The sequence below is a fragment of the Lampetra planeri genome, chromosome 43, assembly GCF_965212315.1.
Source record: "Lampetra planeri chromosome 43, kcLamPlan1.2.h2, whole genome shotgun sequence".
In the NCBI taxonomy this organism is placed as follows: Eukaryota; Metazoa; Chordata; class Hyperoartia; order Petromyzontiformes; family Petromyzontidae; genus Lampetra; species Lampetra planeri.
In genome coordinates this window covers 1,698,953-1,717,515 of record NC_136149.1, presented here as the reverse complement: position 1 = coordinate 1,717,515, position 18,563 = coordinate 1,698,953, and the positions used below count along the sequence as shown (strand labels likewise).

Sequence of the window (18,563 nt, the reverse complement as noted above, 5' to 3'; positions counted from 1 at the left end):
CGCGACTGTCTCAAGGCGTCGGGGGAGAAACACTTTCCCCCGCTGCTCTGCGTCGTTTAACCGGCTGGCGGGGGGGGGAATCTTTGTCATTGCCTTTATGGTGGTACGTGTGTGTGTGTGTGCGCGTGGTGTCCGCCCGGCAGGTCACGGTGTATTTGGGGAAACGGGACTTCGTCGATCACCTGGAGCATGTGGACCCCGTCGGTACGTTGACCCTCGACGCAACCGCACCCGCCGCACTTTGCCGTGACAAGGGTGCGCGGCCGTTGAATGCCGTTCATGGTGACTTGTGCGCTGTTAGGTGCAACTTGACTTAGGTGGGGGGGGGGTGGAGGGGGCACCGCAGTGTTTGCGAAATGTCTAAAATCACTCTCGCCCAATTATATTTTTGCTACCCAGTGCTACGCGCAAACTGCTGATGAGACTTAATGAAGTGGAAAAACCCCCTGTCCGAGCAATTGCTGCCGGTTTAGGCACTTTCAGCAGGAGGCCGCAGATTAAAAAAAAAGGACTTGTGGTGTAAATGAGCTCTTACAATAAATATACCAGAGCACTTGGCATGGTCACACCAGCGTCGCATCCAACGCCCTGACAGACCGCACTGGTCGATATGCGGTCCTGTCTGTAGAAGCGGGAGTCGCACTGACGCAAGCAGTTCCTGACCTTACACACGGCAGCAGCCACCAGTGATTGCTTTCGAGCTTGTTCCCAGCCTGCACTCCCCCCGCACCTCCGATTAGCACGGTTGGCTATGTATGGTACGAAAGAAGTTCTACATAAATACTGTTGCATATCAGCACTTTTTCACCCCAATGTATATATGTAAATAATTACTGCTTGTAGATCCCTTTCTATCATCACACGTTGACTTGTCATCATCGTAAGCTTCTGCTCCCTGCCGAGAGAAGCATGTGTACCTTGAGTTGAAGCCAGCTCTGTGTCGTTGTGTGACCTCGCGCTAACCGATTTCTCCTCCTTGTCGTTGCAAAATGTGTCCCGCAGACGGAATCGTGCTGGTGGACTCGGAGTATTTAAAAGAGCGCAAAGGTTTGGCACCGTTTTAATTGACGTCAGATTTCACGCTCGTGGAGGGGGATGTTTCGTGGCGTGACGTGCGGCGGCTGCGTGTTTGCCTGTGCGGGATTTATATCCGGTCCACAATTGCCAGGGGGACCCGCCTGCCAAAAAACCACGATGAATGCCTCCAGAAACGCATCTTGCATCTATTTACTAGAAAACGGCAAAGGCTTTGAATTGGCGGCACACCAGATTTCATTTTTCCGTTTAACTTTGGTACACGCCTTCACCTGTTGCGTTCGTACGGTTAAAGTTTTTGTTGTAAGTTATTGTTATTGTCGTTGGTGGAAAAAACTGCATTGCAGTCTTGCCATCCATAACAAAGGTGTGCTCTCATGTCAGTGTGACTCTTGTGTGCGACGGGCTTGAACGTGATGAGAGAACGAGTCTTGATAGAAAAAAAACCAGGCCTACTATGTTTGGCAGTAGAACTACAAAAGGCAGCCAAGTGGACGTAAAAAACGAGTCCCTAAAATGTGGGAGCATGGATAAAATAGTTGTAAGAATTTAGCAGCGTTGATATTCACTGGGGCTTTCATGGAACGAAAACATTATTTGGAACATTGAGATGAAAAATTGTAGCGCCTTCCCACAAAAAACGTATTCTGTTCACGGATGAAACATTTTATATGTCCTTTCAAATTAAAATAAACGAGATCAGGATGCAGCGAATGGGTTTCAAGTTCAAATAATTATCCGTGTGACAGATGCCGAACAATTACGCACACAATCAGGAAGCCACCTTTACAAACGGCGCGCGAATCTTAGAGGCATGATGTCACAAGCAAGCGGCCGTCATAGGCAAACGGGTTCCATTTCAGAAAATGGAAACGTTCGTCAACTTAATCGGAGTGGACGCCGAGCGACACGCGGCACGACCCGAAGACGCATCGGAGAGCCGTGCAGCGCATAAACCAATGCAGTAGTCGCTTCAACCATTCCCGGAGTTTTTAAACAAATCAGACGGCCTGGGACGCACGGCCCAGACGCGTGCATCTACAACGTGTGACAGCTGTTTCTTATTTGGGTCGTGGCTTCCTTCACGTGCCGCTCGTAAAAATAGTGCATTGTGGGGTGAAAGAGAGGCACCCGAGTGCGTGAAACCAAATCAAGATGCTCCGCGACTGTTTTTCTTGTGGTTGGGGTTCAATGAACTCTGCCGCCACCATCATCAAGAGCATGGGTTTTAATCCTGGGTTGTTGCAGTCACCCGTGATTTCTAAACCGGGTTTTCGAACGCATCGAGTTAATGGTCACCAACACTAAAAAAAACCCATCACCTTCGATTTGGTTTTTCACCGAATTTGGGCTAAATTCCAGCTCTGATAGTGGTTTTAAAATGCAGTGTTTGACTGCCATATGCAGAAAGTACTTGTCTGCAGCAGGGCTTGTGGGAAAGTGCTACAGGGGACCAGGAAATTGCGACTTATAACGAAACGATATATAACGGGGAATTTCCCCCCATAGTGTTTAATGGGGGGGGTGGTGATAGGGACAGCATTGGCTATACGACGCAAAATGAGGCAATTTCTACCATAAGAAACGATGGAATAAGGGAGGAATAGGGACTAACTTGTAAATGTTGCGTTTTATACCTAGAAACCAAAATACGTACTGTAGATGTACAGAAAACTAGGTACTGTACACATACTGTATATGTATTTGTGAAACGCATTTGTGAAATTTTTAAGCAATGACGCAAACAGAAAACCAATTTTAGTGTAAAAAAACCCCACAAAATCTTAGACAGCATTAAAAAAAAATCTTACCTTAACCTATAATTTTTATGATCTTATTTTGTGGGAGTGGATGGATTGTTGTCGATATTTCGTTTTTTTTTTAAGTCGTGCCGATTACTATGAGCACTCATAGCTACGATGGGACAGAAGATTGAGGTTCATGCGCGAGTTCAGCGAGGCGAATCAAAAACACGATATTCGTCACTGTGGTGGCCGTGAGCGGGAATCAAAGTCGGGTCGCCGGGCTCACAGCGCCGCGCATTGACCGCTTCGCACCCATGCACTGCGTTTTCGACTAGTCTCCGCAGATCTGAGTCAAAAACTACCGATATATGCGGGGAAATGTTACGCCGTGCTCCTCAAAAAGTCGGCGACATGAGTCTGAAACGACGTATATCGGGGACCCCCTGTGCTCTATTTTGTGGATGATGAAGATCACTTGAGCCTCAGAAGTAGTCTCGCGAAATCTGCTTTTGCGGGAAGTGCCCTGATGGTGACAAACCACTCTTCAAACGGGCCTCTCGTCTCTTGACATGAGGCCAACAGTGCACTTCTCCCCCCCGCTCCCTCTCACTCTACTCCGTGCACTCTTCCCCGTCAGCAACCAAGGCTTCCTATCTCAAGCCCGCCAGTCAAAAATCAATCCGCGCGAGGTCGCTCGTTTTCGTCGTCTGCCGCCCGCTTATCCTGAAGCTCCCTCCCCCCAGCCATCCGCGTCCAAGTCTCCATCACTGCCATTCCCGTCTGGTCCTTGTGCCTACATCTCCATCCAATAATTAAGCCTCCCATCCCCCCCCCCCCACCCCCGGCCGGGTAGTGTACGTGACGCTGACGTGCGCGTTCCGCTACGGCCGCGAGGACCTGGACGTGCTGGGCCTCACGTTCCGCAAGGACCTCTACCTGAGCACCCTGCAGGCCGTGCCGCCCGTGCCCGAGGAGGCGCGCCCGCTCACGCGCCTGCAGGAGCGCCTCGTCAAGAAGCTGGGCAAGGACGCCTACCCCTTCACCTTCGAGGCGAGTGTCTCCGCGCGCCGGGGAAAGTGCCTGCCCCACCACCCCCCCCCCGCCACCACCGCCACCACCCCCCGCCCGCGTGCCTTCTCCCACCATCGTTTTGTGTGTTGGCCACGGCGGCCTGCGTCGCGTTTTTTGCTTCCGCAGTGTACCGACGGGCTCGGTTGCTTCTCACGCTCTGTCACGCTGGTCGTTGTGCGTTGCGGGGAATTGAACTCGGCTTGCGGGGGATGGGGGGGCACTTAGTGCTGCGTGCTAACCACCGTGACACCGTTCCACTGATTGACCGTGTTTCTGCCGTCGCGTTGACAGATCCCGCAGAACCTTCCCTGCTCCGTCACCCTCCAACCCGGCCCAGAGGACACCGGCAAGGTACGTGCGTGCCGACTCGCTGCTCGATGGGGGTTATTCGACCAACGTTTTCATGTTGGCTGGTGAAAGGTGACATTGGGGCCTTTGACCGGATCTGATATCACTCGCCGATAAGAAAATCCGTGGCCGGGAATTGAACTCTGGTTGCGGGGATCATGGCGCAAAGTGCTAACCACTCTGCCGCCACTCCGCTGACTCGATTTGTTTCCGTCGTAATTATTAGTGCTACTGTAGTTGTAATGTTTCGCCTTTTCTAGACCGTGCAAGTTCTTTTCCACCGCAAATGCCGAGCCGTGCCACTGACGTCTGATGCATTCCACGCTTGGCTAGCCCCACCCCTGGCCCTGCTGGGCCCCAAGCCAGATTCGGATGTTTTGCGAGGCCAGCGTAGTACAGTTCGATGAAATGACAGTGGAAAATCAACCTCGCCGTATCGGCACAGGTGATGGGATGGTGGCCAATGGATGAGACTGGCGGTGGAATGGTAAACGGAGGGGAGGGAATGCGCCCCAGAGGACGATGAGATCAACTCCTGCTCAGGATCGAGAGGGAATGTGGCATTGCTGGACTGTGATGTAATGGCGAATTTTTGTATGGGAGGCCTTCATCTGGCAGTGGATATATCCTGACTCAATGACGATGATTGCAACCATGGCTTTTCCTTCTCCCAGGCATGTGGAGTGGACTTCGAAATAAAAGCGTTTTGCGCCGAGAACCTGGAGGAGAAAATTCACAAGCGGTGAGTGAGCGACGCTCCTCCGAGCCCCGTGCGGAGAGACCCCCACGACTTGCTCTGCCGTCGTATCTGGTGCCGTTCACTGAGCCCCGACGCGCTGCTTCGCTCATTGCCAGGGATCCACAAGGACGCTTCCTCTGTCTCGCCGCACGACTCCAACAGTAGCTTGACGTGCCGTGAGCTAACAAGGTTATCTCGCGACTGGGGAGACCAAAGGCGGTCGGTTGGTCGTGGTGTTGGCGACCCCACCCCCTCGTGTACTGTGCCGGCCTTCATAGGTGCTGCTCTCTCTAACAGCACTTGCCCCAACAGTTTGTTAGGGCTATTCTATACACCGTACCAGGTACTCATTTGAGGTTGAGTCGACCTAGGGGCGGCCCAGGACCGGTTCGGATAATCGTCACTGGTGGTGTGCCGTGAGCGGGAATCGAACCCGTTGTAGCCTCCCACACTGTAACACGCGCCGTGAACACCGAGGCGATCCATCTCGGGCGATTTGTTCCAGGTGGGATATTCACATGGAATAGAACAAGTAAAACGATCGGCGCTCGCTAACGCGCGGTGCACCACTTCCGCCGCAGGAACTCGGTGCGCCTGGTGATCCGGAAGGTGCAGTTCGCCCCGGAGAAGCCGGGTCCACAGCCCATGGCGGAGACGACGCGCCAGTTCCTCATGTCCGACAAGCCTCTGCACCTGGAGGCCTCGCTCGACAAGATGGTGCCCGCCACGCAGACTCGCCCACTAGCAACACACTCGCAGTACACTCGCAGCATGCACGCGGTACACTCGCAACACACCGGTACACTCGCAACACACTCGCATACTCGCCCACTAGCAATACACTCGCAGTGCACTCGTACACTCGCAGCAGGCACGCGGTACACTTGCAACACACCGGTACACTCGCGGCAGACTCGCAACACACTCGCCGAAAACTGGCACACTCGCAATACACTTGCAGACTTGCACACTCGCAACACACCCGCACACTCGCAGCACAATTGCGTCACGCACACACACGCTCATAGGCAGGCGCAAACATGCGCGCGTTCCCACCGTGCCAATTTCGACCGCCTGGCGGGTGCGGACGCCCGGCGCTTGTTGTTTTGGATCGTTTCTTGCAGGGTTTGGCGAACGATGAAGTTAAACGAGCGTAAGATTGAGCAGCGGTGCGACAGCGTACCGCCTCGACCACCGCAAACCCTCGCGCTAATGACGCGCGTAAAACACCAACTGCTGTTTTGCAGTCTTTATCGATCCACTGCTGGATGAAGGCCTCGCCCATGCTGTGTCGGTCGCGAGGTTTTCTTGTTTGCCTATGCTTCACCACGCTGGTCAGCGCGGATAGGTGAAGGTGGGTGAGTGTAGATGTGGAATAATAATAACAACCTGGCGTCGTGCATGATGAAGGATAGGTGAGCTCGGGACCTATGACCGTTTTATATATTTCTGTATGAAACGATGTTTCTCTTTCAACGCATTTGCTGAGCCCAGTCCCACAATGTCAAGTGGCCAGCAACAAACAGCACTGTCAACGTTGTAACAGCTGAGAGTTGACAAACGTCTCTTGGATTGGGCAAGGTAATCGTCGATGAGCTCGGGGGGGGGGGGGGAGGCGACGATGGGAAAGGAATTAAAAGTTGGGAACGGGGAGGTACGACCACGTGAGGTGTGGAAAGGGGTGGGTGAGAATTGGGAAGCGTGACCAGTCAACGGGGAGGACAGAAGGGGGCGGTTTTGGATGGGGGGGGGAGCGATAGCTGATGAGGAATACCAAGTAACTATGTATGTTGTATGTTGAACTTATTTTGCACCGTACGTAGCCAACCGTGCTAATTGGAGGTGCGGGGGAAGGACAACAAACTGAACATGAAAAGCAGTTCTAAAGAAATTAGTTTTCAATCTAGATTGGGGCTTCCGAATACCGCGGGGAAGTTTGCGTTTTTCCCATTTAATAAAGGGGGAGGAAGTGTCTGAAGTTATCTCCGAGCGTTGAAGATGAACAGAAATGGAATAGAACGGATTAATTTCAACTGGTGTTTGTCAGAAAAATGTGCGCCGTTCTATTGAGCACGCCGGCTCTAATTGCTGCGTCACGCTGTGTCGGCAGCTGCCTCTTGGCTAAAATGATATTTTCTATGAAAATGTCATCTTTTTATCGTACGTTTTTTTTCCTCTCTTCTTTTAATGGAAACACATATCGTGGCCAAAACGTCTCTGGAAACGTGATTTTTTTTTTAAAGCGCGTGTCGTATAATTTCGCTCCTGGTGAGTGTAGCGGTTTAGCGCGTTGCACAACGAGACCCGGCAGCCCGAAGTTCAATTCCCGCTCGCGACCAATAATGGCAGCGAGTATTTGAACCGTCGCTGGGCCTCCGCTATGTCAACTCGGCCTTAAATCCAGTACCTGGCGAGGTGTGCAAACATCAGCACTAAGGAGAGACAATGGTGACCTAGCATTGGTGCTGGCAACCCACCGAACTTGTGTGCCGTGGCCGGCCTTCCTCGGTGCTCGCTAGCAGCACTTGCCACAACAGTCTGTTCAAGGCTACACAGGGGGATCTCGGCGTTCGTGTTGTTGTTGTTGTTGTTGTTTTTCGCCAGATCTATTACCACGGCGAGCCCATCAACGTGAACGTGCACGTCACCAACAACTCGACAAAAACGGTGAAGAAGATTAAGATGACCGGTGAGATTTCGGCAAGGGCATGCGATGCGGTGCCACTTCGCATCGACATCGGGGCCAGCCCCCCCCCACCCCCCACCCCACTTGCGTCTCAACGCGCCGGACAATGCACACATCACGTGGACCAGGGGTCGGCAGCCTGTGGCTCCGAGACGCACGCGCGCCTCTTTAAGGACTGCTTTTGTGGCTCCTGAGAGAATTTTGTTTTCTTTTACCCAATTCGAAAAAAATGTCCTCTCTCTCTCGTTCATTTGGCTGCCAGTCCCTGGCGTAGACGGTCATGTTTCATGTCACGTTGATAATTGTCGCAGAAATATTCGTGCTTCGAGACGGGGAAGGTCGTCTTGAGCCTGGGCTTGAACGAGGGCGGGGATTCACTGGCGCGGGTGGCTGGGCGGGGTGGGGAAGGAGGAGACGGAGCAAACTCCCAACGACTGGGTGCTTTGACAGAAGGCTTTGTAAACGCGCCCGTAAGAATAGTAATACGAACGGAATGTGCATATACCAGAGAAGCCTCGCCGAGTCTCGAACACTTTTTTCATTAGCCTCCTGCCCTGGGATGTTTGTTCCCCAATTATTTTTTATTTTTACGAGCGCTTTGCTGTTGCTGTATGTGATGGAAACCGGAGACACTCTGAGAAAGCCCCCCCACGCGTTTTATGGAATGACGCTCGCTGGTCCGCGCAGATAGGTTCACGACCTATTTGCTGTACTACCCTCCGCTTCTACTCGGCCAGGAGGTGGCTCAGCGGGAGAATGAGCGACTCGCAATCGGGAGGTTCCATGTTCAACTGCTGGTTAGGGGTTGACTCGGCCCATCATCTCTCAAGGGTTGCTAAAATGAGAAGCACGTTGCGGGGAAGTCAACTGTGGTTTGTCCTGTGGATAGACTCGCCCACGTCATAGGCATGTGGAATTTCCACCACTGGCTCCAGTGGCTCTAAACAGGAGATATGAGTACCACTTCATTGCTCCTTTGAGCAGTTTGACTACTCCTGGCTATTCTAAAGCCAAATGGGTTTTGGAGATTTACAAATCTGCATGATCTTCCCAGCTCCGCCTGCAAATGCGCTGGATTATAAACTTGCACCGGACACCCGCTTAGACGTAAAGTCGTCCCGTCGTTAACGCGAGATCCCACGGAGAGACCTGGAAGCGGAGGAATTAAGGCTCTCTATTTGCAATGTAATTAGCACGCCCACATGGGTTTCATTTTCGGCCAGACGCGCGCGTATTCTTAGCTCCCAGCCTTTGAACCTCCTCTACCCCTTGTGACCTGTGAGCCTCTGCTGTGATCCCTCATCACAAACCTCAACTGTGTTGTAGCGCCCGCTGAATTCCTGGCTCCAAGCGCTTTAGTCCAAAACAACACTCGTAAGCATGCACTCTCTCCGTATGTCTGTTATGAGGTTTCCATGTGCTTGCTGTGTGTGTGTGTGCGCGCGCGTGTGTGTGTGTGCTTGCTGTGTGTGTGTGTGCGCGCGCGCGTGTGTGTGTGCAGTGCGCCAGTTTGCCGACATCTGCCTCTTTAATACGGCTCAGTACAAGTGCCCGGTGGCAACGGAAGAGGGAGAGTGAGTACACATGCACTCGCACACAAAACTACTGTTTAAACACTTTTTTTTTATTTCACCAGGTAAGGCCCCACTGAGCTATATTGTTTTTTTTCGGGAGTGGCCTTGCCACAAATGATAGCTCAAAATAGTGTCTTATTATCACGTGGACATTTATAGCCGCCTAATACTCCGAAAGCACGTTTGATTCTAAATGTGGAGGGAAAAAAACGGAGGGCCTGGAAAAACACCCACGTGACTGCGGGGCGAGAGACACGCACATTTTAAAAGATTTTTATTTTTTTTAACCAAGAGCGACTAAATTTTCCACGCGATGATAGCGAGGGTTGCTGTGAGATCGGATTCTAAAATCCAAAATGCAACATTTGGAAAATGGGTCCCCGATTAATTAAGTATGTCCCCCACCATCCCCAAAGGTTTTCAAAAGTGCTGAACCCAGCCTAGAATAATGATACTAATTTATAATAAATTCGTATAAATAAAATGTGGGAATTAAACACAGCACCACACCCGGACATATGTCTCCCCAGCCCTGATGTTCATGTTTAAGTCTGAATTCACCTTGACTGGAGCTATACGGGTATGATTATACACTGGTCAACACACTTTTTCTGGCATAAGGTATTCCAACGGTTTCAAAGTAATTTTGGGGTGCTGATTCCAAATCTGGCATCAGTTTTTGTTTGAGATATCAAATATTGCATTTTCAATAAAAACTGCAGAAGAAAAATTATTAAATAATTGTGGATATCTACATAAAATGATATTATAAACACACTATCCTAAAAATACTGCACCATATTTTAACACTAAAGTAGTCACTGACTCGCAACAACTTGCAATCATAAGTGACAGAGTTAATTTCGGGTAAAATCAATGAAAATGGGGTATGCCGATAGCATAAAAATGAGATGTGATAGAGCAAATCTGAGATCAGATTTGGAATCGGCACCCTGAAATTAGTCTAAAACAGCTGCAAAAGTCCAGGCCAGAATTTTTTTTTGTTGTTGACCAGTGTTATTCACACAATTGACAAATCTCTGGACAAAATCTTCGGCTACTGTGTTGCGCTGCATTGCACCATTGTACTCGTCTCTTGCGTCGTGTCATTGCATTGCGCCTACATTGTCATTGCGTCACGCTGCGTTGCGCCGCTGTGCCGTCTCCTGCGCGAACGTGTCGCTGCGTTGCACCCGAGTTGTTGTTGTTGTCGCGCCGCATCACCACGCCACCGCATCGTGCCACGCAGCGACACGGTGGGGCCCAGCTCGACGCTGTGCAAGGTGTACACGCTCACCCCGCTGCTCGCCAGCAACCGGGACAAGCGCGGCCTGGCGCTCGACGGGAAGCTCAAGCACGAGGACACAAACCTCGCCTCCTCCACCATGTGAGCACCGCCCGCCCCCATCCGTCAGCGGATAGAGCGTGATGAAGAGGAGTTGTCGTTGGGGGGTTAGGAGGGGGGTGCGCGTGCGGGTGGCAGTAGGGGCGAGGCGAGAGTCCAAAGAGCCTCTTGCGGATGCAGAGTGCAATCTTGGAGTTGATCTGAGATGGGATTGGGAGCCAGTGGAGGAGGGATTCGAGTCATTGGGCCTGCGTGAGCACGAGGAGTCTTGGTGGTTCCGCTGTCGTCTTCGGAGCGTAATCTTTCTTTCTCAAGAAGTATACGAGCATTGTATAATCAGCCTCTGTGTCTTGACACTTCATTGTCGTCCTCATCATCATTACCATTTTTGTCAGAATTTTTATAATTGACCTCGTCATTATTATCATCATCATCGTTGTATTCCTATGCTGCTTTTCAGAGTCCAGGATGGAGCCAACAAGGAGGTCCTCGGGATTCTGGTCTCCTACCGCGTCAAGGTCAAGCTCATCGTATCTCGGGGCGGGTGAGGATTCCACATCAGTCCTATATTATAAACTGTGTGTGTGTGTATATATACACACACACCTGTGTCCAAGAGCTAATTAACTCATCCGGAAGGTTAACGCATCACCATCTCATCACCGCAGCCGGCCCACCGCCCACGGGGGGCTGGAACCTCCCCCCCCCCCCCCCCCGCGCGAGCCGATTTGTCGCTCACGATGGATTCCCCCATGTGGGTCGAAATGTGGACGTCGGGCAGTGCCGTATCCCGCATGTCGGTAGCAGCCGTAGTGTAAACCCTGCGATTAGCCGTATTATTTAAATATGCTCTGTTTGAACGATTTCCAGTCGATTTTGGGAAGCGTTGGAAGCGTTAGCTGCTCTGCCCGTCTCTCCGTCTGTCCATCCATCTGACCACGTTGTGGGGTCACGGTAAATCCCGTGAGTCATGGGCGGCTGACACCTGGATTCGAACCCAGGGTCTCAGCGGTGCCGGCTCTGTGATCTGACCTTCGAACCGTCCGGCCACTTGCGCGCATTCGACTGATGTAGCAGTTGCGTGGGAATGAAACGCTTGCGGCATGGTGCACCTGGCAACGGGGGGGGGGAGGGGTGACTGGCTGACAAGGAAGAGTGGGAAGCGCATCAGGCACCGGCCGCGAAGGGAATCGTAGGAAATAAACGGAAAGACCAAATAACCAATTAAGTGGTTACACACGCCGGCAAAAACAGTCTGTTTGGTGAGGCTAGAATTTCTAGTCCCGCTGAGATGGAGAAACAAATGGCATCGCGCGGTGTTGTCTGATGGGATACCTCTGGCCATTAACACTCGATTGACGAGAGGGAGACGAATGTAACGACGGGGGGGGGGGGGGGGATAGTAGAAGAGGCAGAGGCAGACGGCGGAAGAGACTGCGGCAGCGCGACGATGGCGACGATTTTTGGAGGCCACTGCCGGAGTCGCGAGCAACTGGGGGGGAGAGGAAGGAAAAATATGAAGGTGGCCTTTTCCCAATCGATTGACAGCAGCAGCAACAACGACAACAACGTGTCCTTCATTAACTCCACATGGCCCTACCAGAGACGTGCCCTCCCCATTATTATTGCCATTTACCCTTACCACTGATACGTGCCCACCACCACAATCGTGCATTCCTCACATTCCTCACGAACCACCGTGTGCCTGCCATTACGGCCGTGTTCCTCCCATTGACGTCACGTGCCCCTGCCACTGACTGTGACCACCCCCCGCATTCAAACTACGATGTGCCCCTACCATTATCGCATGCCCCCTGCAACGTCAAGGGGGATTGCATGGAGGTGGGGCAGACGCTACTGGAGGCCATAGCCAGGGACAGAGTTGGAAGTTGGTCCAAGAGTGGGCTGCCAGCCTCGCACACCCGAAGCCCCCTCCTATCGATTCCTGTCCCGCCCTTTCCACTAAGTGCTGCCCCCCACCCATTAGTGCCACTGCTCCACTACCGGCACGTGGAACCGATCGTCACCTTGTGTGCTCCCGCCCTCCCCCCCCCCCCGCCAGGGATGTAGCAGTGGAGCTGCCGTTCACACTGATGCACCCCAAACCTGTGGAGGAGTCTTTGCCCAGCACGCCGTGCGGTGAGCATACGGGAAGGGGAGGCCGGGGTTCGGAAGAGGGTGGGGGGAGGTGCGGGATCGGGGGGGGGGGGATTGGGGGCGGTGCGAGGGTTTCTGGATATTTGCAGGGTTATTTGGTGTTCCTGCGGTTTGCTTGTTTGGTCACTAGATTTTGGCCCATCGTGATCCCCCAAGGCATTAATTTATTGCTCGGAGGGGAGCGTTACGTTGTTACGCATTGTGGCGACGTGCCGTAGTAGAATCTGCCAGGAGTGTGATTGAATTGGCGCGCGCTTTAGTGTGGTTTATTTATTTACGTGACTCTTTTATGGATGCTTGCTACGGGAGGTCGTTAACAATGCACGTGTGTGTCCATCCATCCAGTTGGCCTCTCTGTGGATGTTATGAATCGAGGCTCTGTATTCAACTGCTCCGATTCACGTGGCTTATCACTTGAGCGTCTCGCTAATGTATCGCCCATGCATTCGCTAGCACATCCGACCGTATGAAACAAGGATCCTGTCTCGCCCGTTGGCCCTGCACCCTTCGGAGCACTTGGAAGCTAAGCAGTACGGGCCTGGTTGGCGCTTGAATGGACGACGGTTTTGTAACACCCAGTTCACCACAGGTCGTGGTGTCCATGTGTAGTTTTGAGCTTGTGAAACACTCGATCATGGAATTAGCAAAACATGCCCATGCAGGACCCTCCTGAGAAGTGAGACTCATTGAAGCTTTCCTGCATAAATAAAGGACATTGCAGTGTCGTAATAGTGGGGTGGGAGTGGTTCATAGCGCTGTGAACTTGCCAACCTGAGTTCGGTTCCCACCCACGGCTAATATCAAGTGGCAAGCGACATCCGAGCCGGTCCTGGGCCTCCACTTTTTTTACCAACCACACCCTGAACAGCGTGGTGAAGTATTGTCCAAAACCTCCCATGGGGAAACCTCCCATGACCAAAATAACGCGGGGTGACATTCATCTGGTGGGGGTGGGCCTGGTTCAGGCTTGTAAACTATTACAGGCCTTGGACCAACCCAGTCTCGGCTGACCCGGCTTGCCTGGTGGTTAACCAACCTGCGGTCCCGTGGGGCATTGCTGGTCCACCAAGCGGTGGGAAGGGGTCCGTGGAACAGTTGCAGATATTTTTGTATATTGTACGGTCCAGGAAGTTTGGGAAGCACTGAACATGGGGGGCATTGTACTTTTGAATATATCTGCCCCCTGAGATAAGTGGCATTTTAAAAGCAGTAGTAATATATGTTTTGTCAAACGCCACCATCTCCAAGAAATGTTTTACAGGACATGACATCCCAGTAAATGATATACATGCACGTGAATGTGCTTTCATCATAAACGTGCCAGACCTTGCGTTCAAAATCCATTTGAGCATTCAACCGTTGATCAATGACGCCTCCCACAAATCTTTCCCGTGGTGCAAATGTTTACTTGTTTTAATATTTTGTTGTCTCCCTTCAACCCAGCCCTTCCTGAATCAGATGCTCCACTCGATACCAACCTGATAGAATTTGACACAAAGTAAGGATTTGTTTAAAGATAGAGAACAAAAAAATCATAACGCTGAAAATAAAAAAAACTGCTCGGATTAAATCGCGCATGCCCTCTAACACTGCTTGGTAAAGCACGCGGCTTCCTGCTGGGTGCGTCTGTGCTGGGAGGTGCAAAGCTTCTAGGATGAGCGTTCCTAATCATCCTTTCCACGAACCCTCCGTGTGTGTCCTTTTGTTGCTGTGCTCACGATCGTTGTCCGTGCTGGGATTCCGCGTCCCATCAGTTTGTTTTTATCTTGCAGCCTAACCGCTCGCTCTGCAACGCACGCACGGCACGCTGCAGCAAACTCGGAACATCAGCGTCGATCTTATTTCGTCGTAGACTATTCCGCTCGGCACAATTTGTCTTGGGTGCTCCAAGGCCGATGGCAAGGATTTGCGAGCGGTCTATTTTTTTTGTTTTGTGTCTGCGCGGAATAGCTCTGACGCTGATGGGACTGCATTTGTACTGATCCTGACTAATTGCTCTTTCTTTTCTCTGGCTGTATTTGCAAATGCATGCTTGCACGTGCGTGTATGTGTGTGCATGTGTGTGTGTTGGAAGTAGTGGTTCTTGCACTGCACCACGAACCCAGAGACTTGAGTTTGATTCCCGGTAATGGCTAACATCCGTGGCAGGTGGTATCACGACCTATCTTGGGCCTCTCCTAGGTCAACTAGACCTTAAATTAGTAAATGGTCGGTGTGTAATTGACATTTCTTGGGTTACAAAGGCAGTTGGGTGTGACGCTAGCCACACCACACCAAAGTTTGTTGTGTCGGTCTTAATAGGTCCTTGGTAGACGCACTTGCCCCAACAGTCTGTCGGGCTATATGGGTGGGATCTTTGTGCTTGTGGGTGTACGTGGCCGCTTGCATGCACGATCGTGATTATGTTTGTTGCGTTCGCGTGTGTGTTTGTACCTGCGCACGTGCATGCTGTCATTTCATCTCTGCCACTTGGAAAAAAATCTCAGCTTCACCGGAAAAGATAAAGTGGGTGCTCATTTTCTCTCGCTTGCTTCGCTTATCACTGACACTCGAATCGTTGACCACCTTGTGTAGTCGGTGCACACGCGTGCACTGTGCATTCATATCCAAACACATGCTCGCAATATCCCCAGCGTGCACGCACAAACGAACATTGCATTTTACGAGCTCCGTGGACTTTGTCAACATTAACTTTTTTTCTTCCCGATGTGACGTCGTCCGGCACTAAATTATTTTCTTCTACGCGTGCCCACGCTGTCTTGCGCACACGCCGCACGCTCGCTCTCGCAGCGGAGAGGGCCACGAGGATGACATCGTGTTCGAAGATTTCGCGCGCCAGCGTCTCAAAGGAATCAAGGACGAGAACGACGAAGACAGCCCGCTGTGCTAACCTCCACGCTGCTGTGTTCCCCTCTGGTTGTAAGAGCACACGACGGGGCTGACCGGCGGGTTTCTTGAACTTCGGAAGAGGGGCCCTTGGGCCAAAGAGAGAGGGTCCTTTTTAGTGCGAAACCTTAAGCCATCTTAAGCCACTTTTATGGGGGGGGGGGGGGGTTTCGGGAAGGAAGGGAGACCGAGGCTCATTAATGCCAAGTCCCTGGCAGAGGCTGGGCGATCGGTGATCGTGGGAAGCATCGTCCACCGCTCCTCGTTGCGACAGCGCCAGAATTCGGATGCCGTGCTCGGACCCGCGACCCGGCGGCGTTTGTGTGGCATCATGGGCATTTCCCATCATGCCTGAAATTCCTAAACACATTTCACCTCGGCGTGTATGATTAGTTTGTTTTTGTTTCGTTTTGTAAAAGGGTTGGAACGTGTCACCATTTGGGGTATGATCTAAATAATAAAGTACATAAAAAGGCCATCTGCCTCTGGGCCATAGATGAGGTTGCCACCTTTTCACAGATCAACCCCCACCGCCCCCCGGCCTAGGTCTATTCAACCTGTGCAGTATACTGTAATACAATTCAACACAACACCAGCGGATCTCGGTAAAATTCAATTCCTGCCACACGCACGCAAATTCCTGGACTCTTGGGGATCAAACCCGGACAGGTGGCAAGTTCTCGTTGGTCTTTGCCCAATTCATGAATGAACACGCGGAATTTAAGGATAACGATTTTAAACATATAGGGCGTTTACATGTCTCGGCATCCTTGAAGTCTCCTTACACGACATCTCTTCCTAAGCAGTCTATTTGCCCTCTGACAGTCTAGCCGAGGGGGGTCCCAGTGGCGTCTGTTCCTGCACGGCACATGGCAGGAGGAGCGAAGTCGGGTTCTACTGCTGCATTGTCAACACGATGGGGTTCATCAGTGGGGCACTGTTAACGGTGGCACGTCTCGATCTGTACGCGGGGTCGTGATAACGTCGAACTAATTGTTATCTCCATTGCCACCGTGAAGTTAGTGATGGAGGTTTTTAGACTATACACGTGCAGGCCTGCCTACAGTCTGGTCTCTTCTATACGATAGACAGTAGACCGGTAAAAGTGGTCTGGCAGCTTGTTTTGGACAGAACACTGACAGACCAGGCTACTTTTAGCAGCATTACCTAATCAACAGGTTGAGATTACAAGGTGTAAAGTTAATTTGACATGTAGGTTTTCACAGCCAATCGTATGTCATAGTTGATTTTTTTGGGGTTAGGCCACGTAATGATTTGGCCAAATGTGCATTGTAACAACTCCCCATTACCCGATGTCAGGTGGGATTTGACAATATCGGTTGGTGGAAGGTCTTGTGACACACGGCCAGATGATTGGTGATCACGTGGTCTAACCCAAAATGCAATCATGCATCAAGGTATATAGTATTGGCATAATTTCAGATGAGAAGTATATTTAATATAATTTGTGAATAAGATGTGTAGTATCTTCTATCTACTCTTATTAAGTATGCCTCTGGGTCCCGTTTAATGATCTTCAATATAGGATTTATGTTATGGTTATGGTCACTTGGAAAATGTCCTCTGCGGAAATATCCTTTTTGTAATTGTGTTGTGATTATGTATCGTTTAGCTCGAACCGAAATTACGGTCCTCCTGTAATGCACAAACACACACATGCAGATACCCTTGCGCACACAAGCATCTACACATCAGCACTTTGATGATCACAGCTACAAATAGTCACTCACCAACTGTGTCAGTGTACTCGCCTATTGCTGTGATGTGCAGTGTAGAGTTGAACCAAAATAATTTCTTTCGTGGGAAAATTAAAATATGTACCAGTGAATGTGATAACTATATCTCGTAAATATTTCTGAGAAATGTATTTTAACGTGTTTAATAAATGGTTATGGTATTTTTAGATAGCGCTTGGTTCAGTTTTGTATCCGGATATCATAGTGGGGTTTTTTCGTTTTGAAAAATTGTCTGGACTAATTACACGGTTGCATATACAGTAGCTATGAACATGTGTACTAACTGAGTACTGATAAATGATTTCAATTGTCATGCAATACAGACTACCATTTAGACCCTTGAACCATAACTCTTGTGCTGTGTGTTTTGTGGAGTGATGGTCTGTTCGGTAATACGGTAACGTTGACGAAGTATACGTGAATATGCCAATTATTATTTTACCAGAAAAGCATCGAGTCTCAAGACTCTTACTCGTGACTTTACTGAAAGACCCAAAGAGTATGAATTCCTGCAGTCACGAAAGCTTTAAATCCAGATGTTTTTCTCGACTTTTTTTTTTTTAAGATTGGTCCTGCATTGGGTTTTGCCAATTCTACGAATGACTTTGGCATTGACTTGGAGAACCTGGAGAAAACTCTGCAGAATACGGAAGGGGTGATACTCACCACTGCCATCTCCTTTAGGTTTGAGTTTATTGTTGGCACGGACAAAACCCATAAATGCAAATTTTAGATGGATATCGGGTTACAGAAACCTGCTTTCAGCACATAAACAAGAACAAAAACATCGAAAAACAACAGTGCAGGGTCAAGTTCCAAAGTCATGGCCCTGCATCAACATAATGGCACAACCAGCACAACAAATCGCATACAAAACAAAACCCGTCTTGTGACATCTTGCAGCCACATGCCTACAACACCTGCAAAGCCCTAAACCATTCACTAGTACTAACCAGGCCAAACCCTGCTAAGTGAAAGTCTCTATTGGGCATTGATACAAGCCTTGTTATCAAGGGAGGGACCTGGGTTCAACGCATAGGAAAATAGAGACATTGCAACTGGGCACGCACACACACAAATCGAAAAATGGTTTGTGCAAAATCAACATGAACATTGCAGCAAAGAAAACATCCGCGCGCGATTCGCTGTCGACGCGCCGCCAAGAGATAACCTTGCAGGGTAGGATTTGAATGTTGTGAGTGGGGTGAACTTTTCGCTGA

The 18,563-nt window shown here is 50.6% G+C and overlaps 1 protein-coding gene across 3 annotated transcripts in view; it reads left to right on the top strand.

Moving 5' to 3' along the window:
- Positions 1-17,693, top strand: part of ARRB1 (arrestin beta 1) — a 63,331-nt gene extending 45,638 nt beyond the window's left edge. The window contains exons 4-16 of one of the 3 annotated variants that reach the window (XM_078613990.1): positions 144-204; positions 1,003-1,047; positions 3,634-3,830; positions 4,143-4,202; positions 4,874-4,941; positions 5,520-5,655; positions 7,543-7,627; positions 9,126-9,198; positions 10,448-10,585; positions 11,004-11,087; positions 12,606-12,682; positions 14,144-14,198; positions 15,491-17,693. In XM_078613990.1, the coding sequence (XP_078470116.1) occupies positions 144-204; positions 1,003-1,047; positions 3,634-3,830; positions 4,143-4,202; positions 4,874-4,941; positions 5,520-5,655; positions 7,543-7,627; positions 9,126-9,198; positions 10,448-10,585; positions 11,004-11,087; positions 12,606-12,682; positions 14,144-14,198; positions 15,491-15,590 (1,179 nt within the window). In that variant the 3' untranslated portion in view covers positions 15,591-17,693. The other 2 variants (XM_078613992.1, XM_078613991.1) reach the window with 2 other exon arrangements.
- Positions 17,694-18,563: the final 870 nt, after the last annotated feature.